This window comes from Theropithecus gelada, chromosome 6, assembly GCF_003255815.1.
Source record: "Theropithecus gelada isolate Dixy chromosome 6, Tgel_1.0, whole genome shotgun sequence".
NCBI classification, from domain to species: domain Eukaryota; kingdom Metazoa; phylum Chordata; class Mammalia; order Primates; family Cercopithecidae; genus Theropithecus; species Theropithecus gelada.
Window position 1 is genome coordinate 75,640,737 of NC_037673.1, and position 15,396 is coordinate 75,656,132.

The 15,396-nt window shown below is 44.3% G+C and overlaps 1 protein-coding gene across 3 annotated transcripts in view; it reads right to left on the minus strand.

The window, feature by feature from the left end:
- Window positions 1-15,396, minus strand: part of SERINC5 (serine incorporator 5) — a 146,786-nt gene that overhangs the window by 67,792 nt on the left and 63,598 nt on the right. For all 3 annotated transcript variants that reach the window (XR_003119906.1, XM_025388616.1, XM_025388615.1), the window contains exon 3: window positions 164-342. Coding sequence is in view for 2 of the 3 variants with exons in the window: in XM_025388616.1 (XP_025244401.1) it covers window positions 164-342 (179 nt within the window). In the remaining variant the exon portion in view is untranslated. The remainder of the gene's footprint in view (window positions 1-163; window positions 343-15,396) is intronic.

The window sequence follows — 15,396 nt, forward strand, 5'->3', positions numbered from 1 at the left end:
TTCTAGCTTTCAGGCAACATGCGGGTAAGTATCAGTTCCACCTTCCCCTAAATCGACAATTTCAACTAGCAGTCACAGTGTCTGGTGGACAGACAGGATCCTGGAATACTGTCCTGAACATAAGAAAGGAGAAAGAAATCCCCAAGAAGACTGAAATACTTACCCATTGTGAATATGAGCTCTACAACTTTTGCTGTTGTTGATTTTCAAGGTCAGTAGACAGAAGATAAAGAAGAAACAAGCCATTCCGAAACAGACTCTATACACGGCAGAATATCCCACCAGCTTCTCACAGGTGTCACCAGCTTTAATGCCTTTACACATATCTTCAAAAAAAGGAATCTGAGGAGAAAGTTTAGAAAAGTCTTCTGTTACAACTGAGTGACAGGGGGACTGTCATGGAGTGTTCACGCAGCCGACCACAACATCCACCGTGGAAATGGATCGTGTGCATAAAGAAACAGACTGAGGATCTATCTTCTAAACAGAGATTTTTCTAATTTTCTCTGAATCTTTTTTAAAGATACAGTGATCATAAAGTAACATTCAGCCTTTACTTGCCCCAAATGACTTCCGAAAGCCAACATCAGATTTCACAAAAATTACCTTTTTTTAAACCCCCTCCTAGACAAGGTCTCTCGCTCTGTTGCCCGGCCTAGAGTGTAGTGGCACGGTCACAACTCACTGCAGCCTCGATCTTCCAGGCTCAGGTAATCCTCCTGCCTCAGCCTCCCAAGTAGCTGGGACTACAGGCCTGCGCCACCATGCCCAGCTAATTTTTGTTTTTTGTTTTTTTTGTAGAGATGGGGTTTCGACACGTTGCCCAGACTGGTCTTGAACTCCTGAGCTCCAGCAATCCACCTGTCTTGGCATCCCAAAGTGCTGGGATTATAATAGGTATGAACCACTGCACCTGGCCAAAAATCCCATTTCAATACATGGATATATTTTTGTTGATATGTATACATATACAGAAATAAAAAATCAGAGACTTCTTTTACTATCCACCCAGAATATCACTCCCCTCCCTCAGACGAGTAAACAATTTGGTGGGTAGAGTATTTGTATTAATTCACATAGATAAATGTGTGTGTATACACATATACAACACACCCACATATACATACACAACACACATACATACACTCATATCATACTACACATATAATAAATATATTAAAACAGCTTTTTAAAATAAAAGACTATGCGTAATGTTCTGCAATATTTTTTCTCAATTAACAATAAGCTGGGCCAGGTGCGGTGGCTCGTGCCTGTAATCCCACCACTTTGGGAGGCCGAGGTGGGTGGATCCCCTGAGGCCAGGAGTTCGAGACCAGCCTGGCCAACATGGTGAAACCTCATCTCTACTAAAAATACAACAATTAGCCTGGCATGGTGGCGTGTGCCTGTAATCCCAGCTACTAGAGAGGCTGAAGCAGAAGAACTGCCTGAACCCCGGAGGCAGAAGTTGCAGCGAGCCAAGATCGCACCACTACACTCTAGCCTGGGCAACAGAGCAAGACTCCATCTCAAAAAAGAAAAGAGAACAAAAATAAACAATAAGCCATGAAGAGTCTTTCTCTATTAATATACAAAATCCCATCACATTCTTTTTCATCACTATCTTTTATAGTAGAAAGGCTAGTTCAAAATCAATAACCATTCTCACACTGATCTTATGTTTTTGTTGGGGAGTGTTTTTAAATTTTATTTTCTTAGTTGGTTTTTATTATCACAAACACTAATTCAATAAATACTGCCGTTCATGCCTCATTGCACCTGTGCCATTATTTATGTAGGACAGACACCTGAGCTAGAAATGGAATTAGTGGGTCAAGGAGTCAGGTTGAACATCCCTTATCCAAAATGCTTGGGACCAGAAGTGTTTTGGAATTTGGAATATTTACACTGTATTACTGGCTAAGGTTCCCTAACCCAAAAAATCCAAAATGCTCCAGTGAGCCTTGCCTTTGAGCATCATGTTGGCACTTTAAAAAGCTTTAAATTTTAGAGTATTTCACATTTCAGATGTTTGGATTAGGAATATTCAACCCGTGTCTACCTTTTTAAACTTCAAGATAAGAGTTAAATCGTACTTTCTTTCTTTTTTTTTTTTTTTTTTTGAGACGGAGTCTCGCTCTGTCGCCCAGGCTGGAGTGCAGGGGCCGGATCTCAGCTCACTGCAAGCTCCGCCTCCCGGGTTTACGCCATTCTCCTGCCTCAGCCTCCCGAGTAGCTGGGACTACAGGCGCCCGCCACCTCGCCCGGCTAGTTTTTTGTGCTTTTTAGTAGAGACGGGGTTTCACAGTGTTAGCCAGGATGGTCTCAGTCTCCTGACCTCGTGATCCGCCCGTCTTGGCCTCCCAAAGTGCTGGGATTACAGGCTTGAGCCACCGCGCTCGGCCAAATCGTACTTTCAAAGGCTGTACCAATTTACATCCTACCAGTAATATCTGAGATTGCACATTGCCCAACCGGGACATCTAATTTAAAGGCAAAAACCCACTATCCTGTTTTAATGTACATCTTCCTTATTACTAGTGAGATTCAGCATCTTTTTTCAAGTTTATGGCCATCTGTTTTTTTCTCTGAATTGGCTATTAATTGGGTATTTTCTTGATCCACTGGAGCTCTTTATTAATGGGTCTTAATCTTCTGACAAATGTTGACAATAGTTTATTCTAGCCAAATTAGAAGGCTTCAATGTGAAATCATCACTTTCATTATCAGAATAACAAAATCTTACACAATGAACAAGCAGCACATTCCTAGTAATGTCATAAAATAAGGATTTGGTCAGTCATAAAAAACTTGCTTCTTATCAACATCAAAGTTGAACACTCTTCTGAACAGAAAATAAGTTAAATCACATTATAACTATTATTCATAAGAAAAAGTATCACAAAGAAAAACATAGCACACAACTGAAGGTAAAAGTAAAGTGTGATAAAGAAGAGAATTTACAGTTCCTTCTCCAGAAGAGATAATGAAGAAACAGTAATATCTGTGGCTATCAGTATTTCCATAAACAAACGTCAACCCAAATGAGAGACTGAGGCAAGAGTCTCAATGGGGAATAATTAAGCCAGAGCTTGAGAGGCTGCTGCGAAACACACAAGTCACAGAATCCTCTGTGGTCAGTGCTCCCAAACTGGTTGCAGAAGGCTCAGTATTTACCCATTTCTTTTTTTTTTGAGACGGAGTCTCGCTCTGTCGCCCAGGCTGGAGTGCAGTGGTGGGATCTCAGCTCACTGCAAGCTCCGCCTCCCGGGTTCACGCCATTCTCCTGCCTCAGCCTCCCGAGTAGCTGGGGCTACAGGCGCCCGCCACCTCGCCCAGCTAGTTTTTTGTATTTTTTTAGTAGAGACGGGGTTTCACCATGTTAGCCAGGATGGTCTCAATCTCCTGACCTCATTATCTGCCCGTCTCGGCCTCCCAAAGTGCTGGGATTACAGGCGCTTTGAGCCACCGCGCCCAGCCCTACCCATTTCTTTAAAGGGGAGAAGGCATGCAGGAAAAGAGGGGCAGGTGGTGAGGCAAAGGCGACATTCTCCTTAGATTTTAACTAGTGCCCAGTAAACTCCGCTATACAAGAGATATGATAAACATTCAAAAAGGGTGTAAAGAAAGAGTTAATTATGTAGTCTCAGGATAGGCAGAGAAATGACTGCTCGCCTGTCTTTGTTCTGCACCTGGGAAGAAAAGCTTGTAATGGGCAATGTCAGTGTGAAATGTAACAGACTGTAATTCCATGGACAGGGAGCTAGACTTAGGTCACAGAACTAAAGTTACAGCTGACACGTCCTTTTCTACGAGAAGATACACATCTTGAAAGGTTTAGGGGCCAGCAGAGAATTTACTTATGAGCAATTTGAGGGCAGTCATCTGGGATGCACGAGGCCTTTCGCCTTCTCCAGGGGTCTGGCTAATGCATAGCACTTTGACATAAGGTGGGGAAGTCAACAGCTATCTGTCAAGCAGGGAGGCAAGGTGCGAGGGGACAGCAGCAGTGTCACCTGTCTCTCCAGTCTTAAGTTTCCCTTTGGCAAAAAGAGTTTGGGCAGTGCTGAGAGGGTTTATTTTCCTTTTCACAAACAAACAAAGAGTTCCATTTTCTCCCCACTCCTTTTTTTTTTTTTTTTTCTGCTGGAGACAGGGTCTCACTCTGTTGCCCAGGCTGGAGTGCAGTGGCACGATCTTGGCTCACTGCAAACTTCGCCTCCAGGGCCCACGTCATCCTCCTACCTCAGACTCCTGAGTAGCTAGGACTACAGGCATGCACCACCAAGCTCAGCTAATTTTTTATTTTTTATTTTTTGTAGAGATGGTGTTTCACCATGCTGACCAGACTGGTCTCTAACTCCTAAACTCAAGCAATCCACCTGCCTCAGCCACCCAAAGTGCTGGGATTACAGGTGTGAGCCACTATATGTGGCCAGCTCCATTTTCATGAAGACATGTGAAAGACTTCATGAGGAAATAGCCAACACTTTGTTTTCAGCAAATTCCTAAAACTGTACATTTTTGTGACTTTTTTAAATGCTATTTTGTCACAACAGAGACAAGATGTTTTTCTTGATAAATAAAGACTGCGTCCAACCAGATAAGTAGTAGATAAACAAGCACAGTCTTCAACTATCAGTCCTCCCTGGAGGACTCTGTGGCCATAAAAAGGGTAGGTACCGTTGTAAGTAGTGACAAGCACCTGGCATCTGCCCCCGAAGGCTCTGCCCACATCAAAGACTTTCCTGCACGACCAACCAGATTGACCAGCCCAGACCAGGAAATTCTTCTTTTCTTTGTTGCTCTTCCTGGACTAGTTCATTAACCCTTCTCCTATTCCCTTTCTCTTAATGTTAAATGTTATTTGGTTTGTTGTGCAATGTTTAATCAGTAACATTTATATATTGACAGAGTATACGATTGTGTACGGTTTCCAATACTGACTGGCTGGTGCAGAGGCTGGAACCTGTGTGCCTACAGATCTAACGAGTGGATGAGAAGTACTAAGAAGAATTGCCTCCCTGGGAACTCCACATAGCTGGTGGCTTTTGTAATTGAAATAGCATCAATAAAAGTCCAACACTGTGGAAAGACACAAATGTTCGTGGACCTGGTTACCTCTGACCTTGGCGTCACTCACAAAAACCAAGATATGCCACCCTAAAATATTCTTCTTTGCATATTTCAAGCTCATTACTCTGAGAAGCTGCAGACACAGGAGTAGCTCTGCAAAGCTGCTGTTTTATACAAAAAATTTACATCTATAGAGGAAATCTACATTAGTAAAGTGTATCAGATGTTTATTCACCATACATTTCTTCCCCTCACCTTCCCATTACGTGTTGCCAGCACCTCCCAGAGGCCCCAAGCCCCTATTCCTCTCTGTAGCTCAAGATGCTATAAGCTTCTATCATCTGACCTTTTTTTTTTTTTTTTTTTTTTTTAATTGAGACAGAGTCTCACTCGGTTGCCTAGGCTGGAGTGCAGTGGTGCAATCTCACCTCACTGCAACCTCTGCCTCCCAGGTTCAAGTGATTCTCCTGCCTCAGCCTCCTGAGTAGCTGGGATTACAGGCACCCGCCACCACACCTGGCTAATTTTTGTATTTTTAGTAGAGATGGGGTTTTGCCATGTTGGCCAGGCTGGTCTTGAAATCCTGGCCTCAAATGATCTGCCCACCTCGGCCTCCCAAAGTCCTGGGATTACAGGTGTGAGTCACCATGCTCAGCCTACCTGACCCTTTTTAAAATTGCTTTTTCTCCTGTAATTTGGTCTTAGGCCAATTTAATTTGCTTCCCAGAGAAAGAACCTAGAAGAGTGGAAGGGAGCCATTTTTCCCTTCCCTACAAAGGCAAGATCTTGCTGGGAAGGGCCAGGTGCATGCCAGGCTTAGCAGTCGGGCCCCCATCCTATACGCAAGGGGAAAAGCACTACTGAAGCTAGAACATTTTTGGCTACAAAGTGGAAGAACGTGGTGAAAGGGTACAGACTTGAGGCAAGGGGACAAGTCTGAAGGCCACTGGAAACAGGTGAAGAAGGTAACCCCAGGCAGAGAAACCAGAGATTCTGCAGGTAGAGCTCACAATTGGCAGGACAGCATAGATGACAAGAATCAAGAATGAAGTAGAAGAATCAGATAAAGCTCTTTTGTTTTCTTCTTTTTTTTTTTTATGGCATTGCTGTTTGGGGTGGAGGGAGGAGTACAATGGGCAGGGGACAGAGAGCAGAAGTGAAGAACAGAGCAGAAGTTTGCTCTTAGGGTATCACCAAGGGGCATCCCAGTGAGAACAGTCTGGTCTGGAAATTGCTTTAGAATAGCAACTGGGGCTGGATATAGGAAGCACCCACAGGCGGGTAAGAAGTCAGTCACACAGGTGCTTTCTGGAGGAACCTGAATTTTTAGCTGCGTTTAAACATGAGTGATCAAACAGCATGGTTAAATTTTTCAGGTGCTGAAATATGGTAGGGGACACACACAAATGAATGTTTCAGAGTCTAACCCAAAACAAAAGTTACACCTGTATGAGTAGTGCCAGTAACGAGGAGGTAGTATTGCTTTGAATCTGTAAAAACTACATTCATGGAGAAGCCATACCACCTCATTCATTAGGCTGTTTCATTTGCACAGGATTTATTGCTCTAAAACATTCATTAAATTATTTTTTCCCCACCTTCTCTCTTCCACTCCATCAGCAACTCTAATTCCTGAACCGCATCTCCCCCATAACACATGCACGTTAGCTCCTCTTCCATCTACACCAGCCCATCTTTCACCTTTAGACCTTCTCTACCTCCCTACCTCTCTTTTTTCTTCCTCCAAAATCCATTTCAAGGAGAATGCTAACAGCAGCAGGCTGAGCCACCATCCCCAACAAATCCCCTCCCTTGTTTGTTTACTCCAGAATCTGGCTCTTTAAGGCTCATCAAAGGGTGAGTACATTGGCACTGTATATTCATCAAAAGCAGGTAAACAACCCCCTGCTCCAAATCCTAACCAAGACCTCCTTTATGCTCTGTGGGTGACTTAGCACATTTAGTTTTCAGTATGTGGTGAGTATTTTTGGGCAAAGAACCTCCAAGGTGAATAAGCTAGCAGGATTCTGGCAAGGGGAATTTGCTCCGATTAAATATTTGCTGTTCCAAAGTCCACCCCAGTTTTGGAAAAAGAAAAAATACATCACATACAAATTCCACACCACAGGGTGAAGGGGACGTGCCTGCTAAGGGTGTTACCTCTTAAGTCTGGCTCTGGGCACCCAAGGACAGGGCACTTAAGCGAGGCTCACACATTGTATGTTGTTTCTTTCTTTTTTTGTGTGTGTGAGGCAGAGTCTTGCTCTGTTGCCCAGGCTGGAGTACAGTGGCGCAATCTCAGTTCACTGCAACCTCCGCCTCCCAGGTTCAAGCGATTCTCCTGCCTCAGCCTCCCAAGTAGCTGGGATTACAGGCACATACCACTATGCCCAGCTAATTTTTGTATTTTTAGGAGATGGGGTTTCATCATGTTGGTCAGGCTGGTCTCGAACTCCTGACCTCAGATGATCTGCCTGCCTCAGCCTCCCAAAGTACAGGGATTACAGGCGTGAGCCACCGTGCCCAGCCTGTATGTTGTTTCTATACGGACCCCTGAGAGCAAGGCGTTTCCTTTCAATCCTCAAAGCAACCAAACTCAAAACCACAAACTATCAAGTAAGAATAAATAGTTCATAAGACTTCCAAACCTAACTCCATTGCTAACTTGAGCTAGCTACACACATGTACACCCTGAGCCTCAAGTGCTATCTGTAAAATGAAACAGTACCGACACCCATTTCACAGACTTGCCTAAGAATGACATCAGATGATGCCTGTGAAGTGCTTACCACAGTTCCTAACCCATAGAAGTCATTAAGTTAGCTTCTTTAATTCTAAAGCACTATTATATTATATAAAAAGAATTTCAGGGAAGAGACTCAGGTACATTACACGATCCACAAACTAATGCATTCCAATTTAAACAAGGTGGGAAACTGAACATCTTAGAACCCAGTAGATGCTCTATTCACTTTAACCAAAGGATCTACTACCTTTGGATTGAAAGATTAACTTTCTTTCAAAAAAAAAAAAAAAAGAGTTTCGCTCTTGTCGCCCAGGCTAGAGTGCAGTGGTGTGATCTCAGCTCACTGCAACCTCTGCCTCCTGGGTTCAAGTGATTCTCCTGCCTCAGCCTCCCGAGTAGCTGGAATTACAGGCACCTGCCCCTACGCCCGGCTAACTTCTTGTATTTTCAGTAGGTATGGGGTTTCACTATGTTGGCCAGGTTGATCTCGAACTCCTGACCTCAGGTGATCCACCCACCTCGGACCTCCAAAGTGTTGGGATTACAGGCGTGAGCCACCACGCTCGGCCTGTCAATAACCGTGCTCGGCCTGTCAATAAGGTGAATCTTTCTTGGTACATTTATATTAGAACTGAGGTCCAAAAAATAGCACTCGCTACTTGTCCTTCAGAGACCTAGCCACCATCCAGAAGAAAGCATTCTGATCTCACAAATTAGGAAAAACATTTCCAAAACATGAAAACAAGTAATAAACTCAATAAGATGCAAGTGAGAAGAAAATTCACGTAATTCTGTTTACACGGGGAGATGCTAGCTATGTCCCTAAAACAACTTCAATCCAAGGCAAAAAAAACAACAAAAAAGCTACAGGAAGACCTACAGGTCTAATTGGCCAGGGGCCCAGATGCTATAAACATAGAAAACATGTATAAGTTTTGGGAGTTTTGGGAGTGGCTTCTTAAGAAATGGAGAGGAAGTAGATAAAAGTTGTAGTTGTGTAATAGTGTTACTTGAAATTAGAAAATGCAATATTGCCAGGCGCGGTGGCTCACGTCTGTAATCCCAACACTTTGGGAGGCCGAGGTGGGTGGATCACGAGGTCAGGAGATCGAGACCATCCTCGCTAACACGGTGAAACACCGTCTCTACTAAAAGTACAAAAAAATTAGCCGGGCGTGGCAGCGGGCACCTATAGTCCCAGCTACTTGGGAGGCTGAGGCAGGAGAATGGCATGAACCTAGGAGGCGGAGCTTGCAGTGAGCAGAGATCACACCACTGCACTCCAGCCTGGGAGACAGAGCGAGACGCAGTTAATATTAGGCCAGGCGCGGTGGCTCACGCCTGTAATCCCAGCATTTGAGCAGGCCAAGGTAGGCAGACTGCCTGAGGTCAGGAGTTTGAGACCAGCCTGGCTAACACGGTGAAACCCCATCTCTACTAAAAATACAAAAAGTAGCCGGGCGTGGTGGCACATGCCTGTAGTCCCAACTACTCGCGAGGCTGAGACAGGAGAATAGCTTGAGCCCAGGAGGAAGAGGTTGCAGTGAGCTGAGATTGCGCCACTGCACTCCAGCTTGGGCAACAGAGCAAGACTCCGTCTCAAAGAAAAAAAAAAAGAAAGAAAGAAAAAAGAAAATGCAGTATTAGCAAAGCTAATTATTCTTACAAAGAAAGCTTTGGGCAGCTCAGCATGAGGGATAAATGAAGTTCATAAAAACTAGAAAAACTAGATTTGCAAGTTGTTTAATATCCCTCACTTGAAAATGCATTTCAGAACCTAGAACGTCTCCCAGTCTGCGTCTCCCAGTCTGCCTCTCCCTTTTCTGATATTCCATTCATCTTCAAACTTTCCAGGACAGTTTGTTTTTCTCCATGAAGTACTTCCAGGGCCCACCACACTGATGACTTCCTGTGATTGGCCAATGAATAATAGCCATGAAATGGGGAACACTAAAATTAGCTTCCCTCTTTCCTTATGCAGCCTCTTGGCAACCAAGGCTCATTTCTCAGTAAGTGATTGCCTTTGAGGCCCTTGGGGGATCTGGGCTATTTAATACACAATAACAACAACCAGTACTGGCTTCTCTTTTCTTTGGGTTATGTGAGCATTTTTAATAGAAAAATCTACATTGTATCATTATTAAAAGCCAAAAGAGGAATGAAAATTAATCTCAAAACGCATGCAAAGACTGAGACTGCGAGTTCACAGCTCTTCCTCCACTATGAATATTTTGTCAGGATCAGAGATTCACAGAGAGGATTAAGCAGCCAGAAAGCAACTCTAAGCAAACTGTTAAACAACAAGCTCCAAAGGAGACAACTCACAGAAGACTAATGACTATGGGAACAAGGCTCCTCCACAGATGCAGAACAGGATTCAACTCATTTCAATCTCCATGGAGAGAATTAGGGAAAATTGAAGGCAGAAGGCTGGGCGCGGTGGCTCACGCCCATAATCCCAGCACTTTGGGAGGCTGAGGCAGGCGGATCTCCTGAAATAGGGAATTCAAGACCAGCCTGACCAACATAGAGAAACCCCATCTCTACTAAAAAAACACAAAATTAGCCGGGCGTGGTGGTACATGCCTGCAATCCCAGCTACTCGGGAGGCTAAGGCAGGAGAATCGCTTGAACCCAGGAGGCAGAGGTCATGGTAAGCCAAGATCACATCATTGCACTCCAGCCTGAGCAACAAGAGCGAAAACTCCGTCTCAAAACAAACAAACAAAACAAAAACTAAAGGCAGACGGTGCAAACAAGAACCACACCAGTTACTGATTATGAAAGAAAAACAGTTTTCCCAGAGAAAAGTTTTGTAGCTCTTCAAAGAGGCAGCAGCAGTGGGGGTTGGGGCTGTAGAATGGATACAGGTCTGCTTCCTGATTTGATGTGGCCTATAATAAAGGTCGAAGAACCCAGGCCTAGGAACTTGTTTTTAGGTTGGCAGGCCAATCATGGATAGGAACTGCAGGCAAGCAGTTTCAGGGTGGTGGAGCAGTAATTCACCTAATAACAGGTTGCACTGGAGGTATCTGTATGAAGAAGTGTGGGAGGATGACTAAACAAGAGTGCTCTAGAAAGAGCTCAACTAGAGAGAGAGATTTGGAAGTGGACACAGCAAAGGAGGCAACCAGACAGAATGTGCAAGTGAGCAGGGAGACGGATGTGAGCCAAGCACAGAACCCTGGGGAATGCAAACCTTTAGGAGCTGGGAAGAAGAAAAAAATCCGGGAGGAAACTGAAAAAGTGCCAGGCAAGAGAGAAGTTGAAAGAGCCGTTGGCAGTGTCAAATATGGCCAAGAGGGCAAATGTGATGAGGACTCTGATGTAACAGTGGATTTGGCAGCAGAAGTCAGTCATCTGGAACCTCGATGGGAACATTCTCTAGAGCACCGTGGAAGCAGCAGCTGAGCTCCAGACTGAGACCATCAGGAAGTGCACCTGGTGAGCATATTACCCACACTTTCAAGAAAGCTAACTGCAAGGCTGGGCACGGTGGCTCACGCCTGTAATCCCAGCACTTTGGGAGGCAGAGGTGGGTAGATCACGAGGTGAGGAGTTCAAGACCAGCCTGGCCAAGATGGTGAAACCCTGTCTCTGCTAAAAAATACAAAAATTAGCTGGGCGCGGTGGTGGGCACCTGTAATCCCAGCTACTTGGGAGGCTAAGGCAGGAGAATCGCTTGAACCTGGGAGGCAGAGTTTGCAGTGCCCCGAGATTGCACCACTGCACTCTAGCCTAGGAGATAGAGCAAGACTCCATCTCAAAAAAAAAAAAAAGAAAGAAAAAAAGAAATCTAACTGCAAAGGATTACTCTCAATTTTATTTGCACTTATATAAGCAAAACAATTATATTTTTACTGCCAAATGTGTAAATTACAATAAAAATACAAATAACCCAGTGTCCTTGACCATCAATGCCTCTATTTTAACTTGATTGCTTCCCTAGAGGTGCCACTGTCCCCAGGTATGAGTGGATCTTTCTAGACCCTTTGCTGTGCTATTATTCTACATTCATTACGTCTTGGGGGTTGCTGTATGTTTAACACATAAATCTATTTGCATCTTCTTACATACTACATAGAATTCTAGGCTGGGCCCAGTGGCCCACACCTGTAATCCCAGCACTTTGAGAGGCCAAGGCAGGAGGAACACTTGAGCCCCGGAGTTCAAGAACAGCCTGGGCAGCACAGTGAGAGACCCCGTCTCTACAAAAAATTTAAAAATCAGCTAGGCATGGTGGTGCACGCCTGTAGTCCCAGTTACTCAGGAGGCTGGGGTAGGAGCATCTCTTGAGCCCAAGAGTTCAGGAGACTGAGGTTGGAGGATCACTTCAGCCCAGAAGGTTGAGGCTGCAGTGAGCCATGATCGCGCCACTGCACTCTAGTCTGGGCAACAGAGCAAAACCCTGTGTCAGAAAAATAAATAAACATTTAGAATTCTACAACTTGATTGACTCTAATCTAGTTTGTTATCCTGCTGGTAGGCATTTGGTTTTTTTCTGATTTTTTTTTCACTATTATAAATAATGTACCATGGATATCATCCTTATGTGTATCTCTCTGTTCACATGTAAAGTGTTGAGAAGGACAGAAGCTAAAGTCAGCTTTATGACAGAAGTCATAAAGTTAGTACATTTAAAATTTGAACGGATACTGCCAAACTCTCCATAAGGAGGGTTTTGGAAACTCTGAAATTGGGGGTAATAGAGACAGCGGAAGACAGGAGTGGAGGTGCCGGCAAGAGAGGCAGAGCCAGGGACACACCATCTCTCAACAGGTACTCCTGTGCTGCCCCCGCACGGTCTACAAGTCAATCTTCCAGATTTCTGAGGGTCTTTGTAAGCACTACCCCTAAAACGAAAGCCAGGAAGAGAGTGAATAGGGCCCTCTGAGCCCAACACATAAATCTATTCCTAACTCAAGACAACTTAAAACCACAGCTACGGAGGTCTGAACTTCTGTTTCGGCTAGAAAATATGGTTATGGCGCCACACAGAACACAGGCTCTAACAGAAGACACTGGGCTGCCCTGAGGTGAACACGGCTGATGGAAAGATATCTCTTGAACATAGAAATGTGAAATTTCTACAAAGAGAGGACTAACTGCTGAAACATGCAGGTTTTTCTATTCTAACCATTTAAAGAAAACACATGCTTATAGTCTAAGTAAGCCTCAAATCTGCTAGCCTCTTTTTTTTTTTTTTTTTTTTTTTAATAGAGAAGGGGTCTTGCTCTGTCCCTCAGGCTGGAGTGCAGTGGCACAATCACAGCTCCCTGCAGCCTCAAACTCCTGGGCTCAAGCCACCCTCCCACTTCAGTCTTCCCAGCAGCTGGGACTAGAGGTGCATGCGAACACATCCGCTACTTTTTTACTTTTTGTAGAGATAGGGTCTTACTATGTTGCATAGGCTGGTCTCAAATTCCTGGTCTCACAAGATCCTCCCACCGCAGCATCCCCACACTGCTGGGATTATAGGCAGGAGCCACCTCACTCAGTCAAAATTAGCTTGCTTGCTTCTTAAATGTATGGACGTGGAACGCAGTGGTGATACATTATTTGCAAGTTCAACTATTTACATAACTGTCTTCAGTTTTGTTTTTTTTTTTTGAGACAGGGTCTCGCTCTGTCACCCAGGCTAGAGTGCAATGGCACAATCTTGGCTTACTGCAACCTCCACCTCCCTGGCTCAAGCAATCCTCCCACCTCAGCCTCCCAAGTAGATGAGACCATAGGCATGCGCCACCATGCCTGGCTAATTTTTGTATTTTTTGTAGAGACAGGGTTTCGTCATGTTGCCCAGGCTGGTCTCGAACTCTTGGCTCAAGTGATCCTCCCATCTTGGTCTGCCAAAGTGCTGGGATTACACACATGAACATATAATTTGTAAAAATCCAGCGAATTCAGAGTTTGCATGTCTAATCTTCACTCCATACTATATGTTACATGACATAATTATACACATGTATTACAGCATAGAGTCTGATCATCCATGCACTCATTCCCAACTACCATGTGCAGGTATCACTCTAAATTAGGAGGATACGACCTGTGAATAAAACAGGTTAAAAGTTCATGCTAAAAGGAGCTAACGTTCTACTAGTGAAATGCTGTATGCACAAAACTATGCTCTACTTCATGGATATTTCAAGTATTTTCACGGTTAATTCGGACTAGTCATGATGTTTGCCTTAGGCAGGACATTAGGACCTAATATTCCCCAAAAGACAGGACTCTACAGCATACCTATAACCTCAAGATTGGCGAGCCCCATTACCTGTTCCCCCGTTCTAGTGGTGGGAACCAGGACATGGCAGACATTTAAGTTTCTGGCCCCAGCATCTTTCTTATATCAGACCTGGAACTGAATGACGGTGCCCTGCAGCTGGGGAACTAGGGCGCCCAGACGGTCATTTTCTCCATCCCCGCTTCTTCCTGGATCAGCAAAATGCTTGGTTTGGATTGTTAAAGTTTAGTAGGAGAGGCCATTGTTTTTGACTCCTGCACCAGGCCCCAGCAGACCAGATCAAACCAAAACGAAGCCAGTTGTACTAAGTGCCACTGAATTTGGGGGCCAGTTTTCTTTAAAAACCAAAACCAAAAAAAAAAAAAACCTGAAAGATTCCAGTCAATGTGAGTCTGCCTAATAAGGAAATCCTCTCTGGTTTAAACCTTTGTTCTGTTTCTGCTTTTTTCAAGCCTTTTCTGCCTATAAAGACATCCTCCTCTGCTCAGCTAACTGCAACACTTGCTCTACTTCACATTCTAGAATCACAAATAAAATCCAGTTCAACTTTCCAACTAAATTTGTAATTTTGTCTTTCGACAGAATACATAAAAAGACAACTGGCTAGGCACAATGGCTCACACCTATAATCCCAGCACTTCGGAAGGCTGAGGAAGGAGGATCGTCGCTTTGAGCCTAGGAGTTTGAGACCAGCCTGGGCAACACAGGGAGGCTCCATCTGTACAAAATAAATAAATAAATAAATAAATTAGCCAGGCATTGTGGTGCACATCTATGGTGCCAGTTACTCAGCAGGCTGAAGCAGGGAATCGCTTGAGCCCAGGAGGTTAAGCCTGCAGTGAGCCATGATCGTGCCACCATATTCCAGCCTGGGCAACAGGGCAAGGCCCTGTCTCTAAAACAAAAAGAAAGAAAAAAAAATGACTTTTTTTTTAACCTGTAAGCAATTTGCCATTTATTCCAAAATGCCACACACACATAATTACCATTGAACATGTCATACTAATTTACTGCCACATTATTCTTACCTAGTCTACCCAGTATGTGGTTCACACAGCCTAGTCAGTTATCTGCAACTTAAGCAAGAACTTGGGTACTCTGAGCACAATGTTTAGGCCACTGACGTTTCCCTTTTCAGAGAGACGGCAGAATAACTGCACATAACACATATAAGACCATGGAGGGTCTAACACAGGAGTCAGCCAACGACAGCCAGTGGGTCAAATCCAGCTAGCCTCCTATTTATGTAAATAAAGTTTTATTGGAATGCAGCCACACTTGTTGGCTGGCCATGCCATTGGCTGGCATATTGTTTTGGCTACTTTTG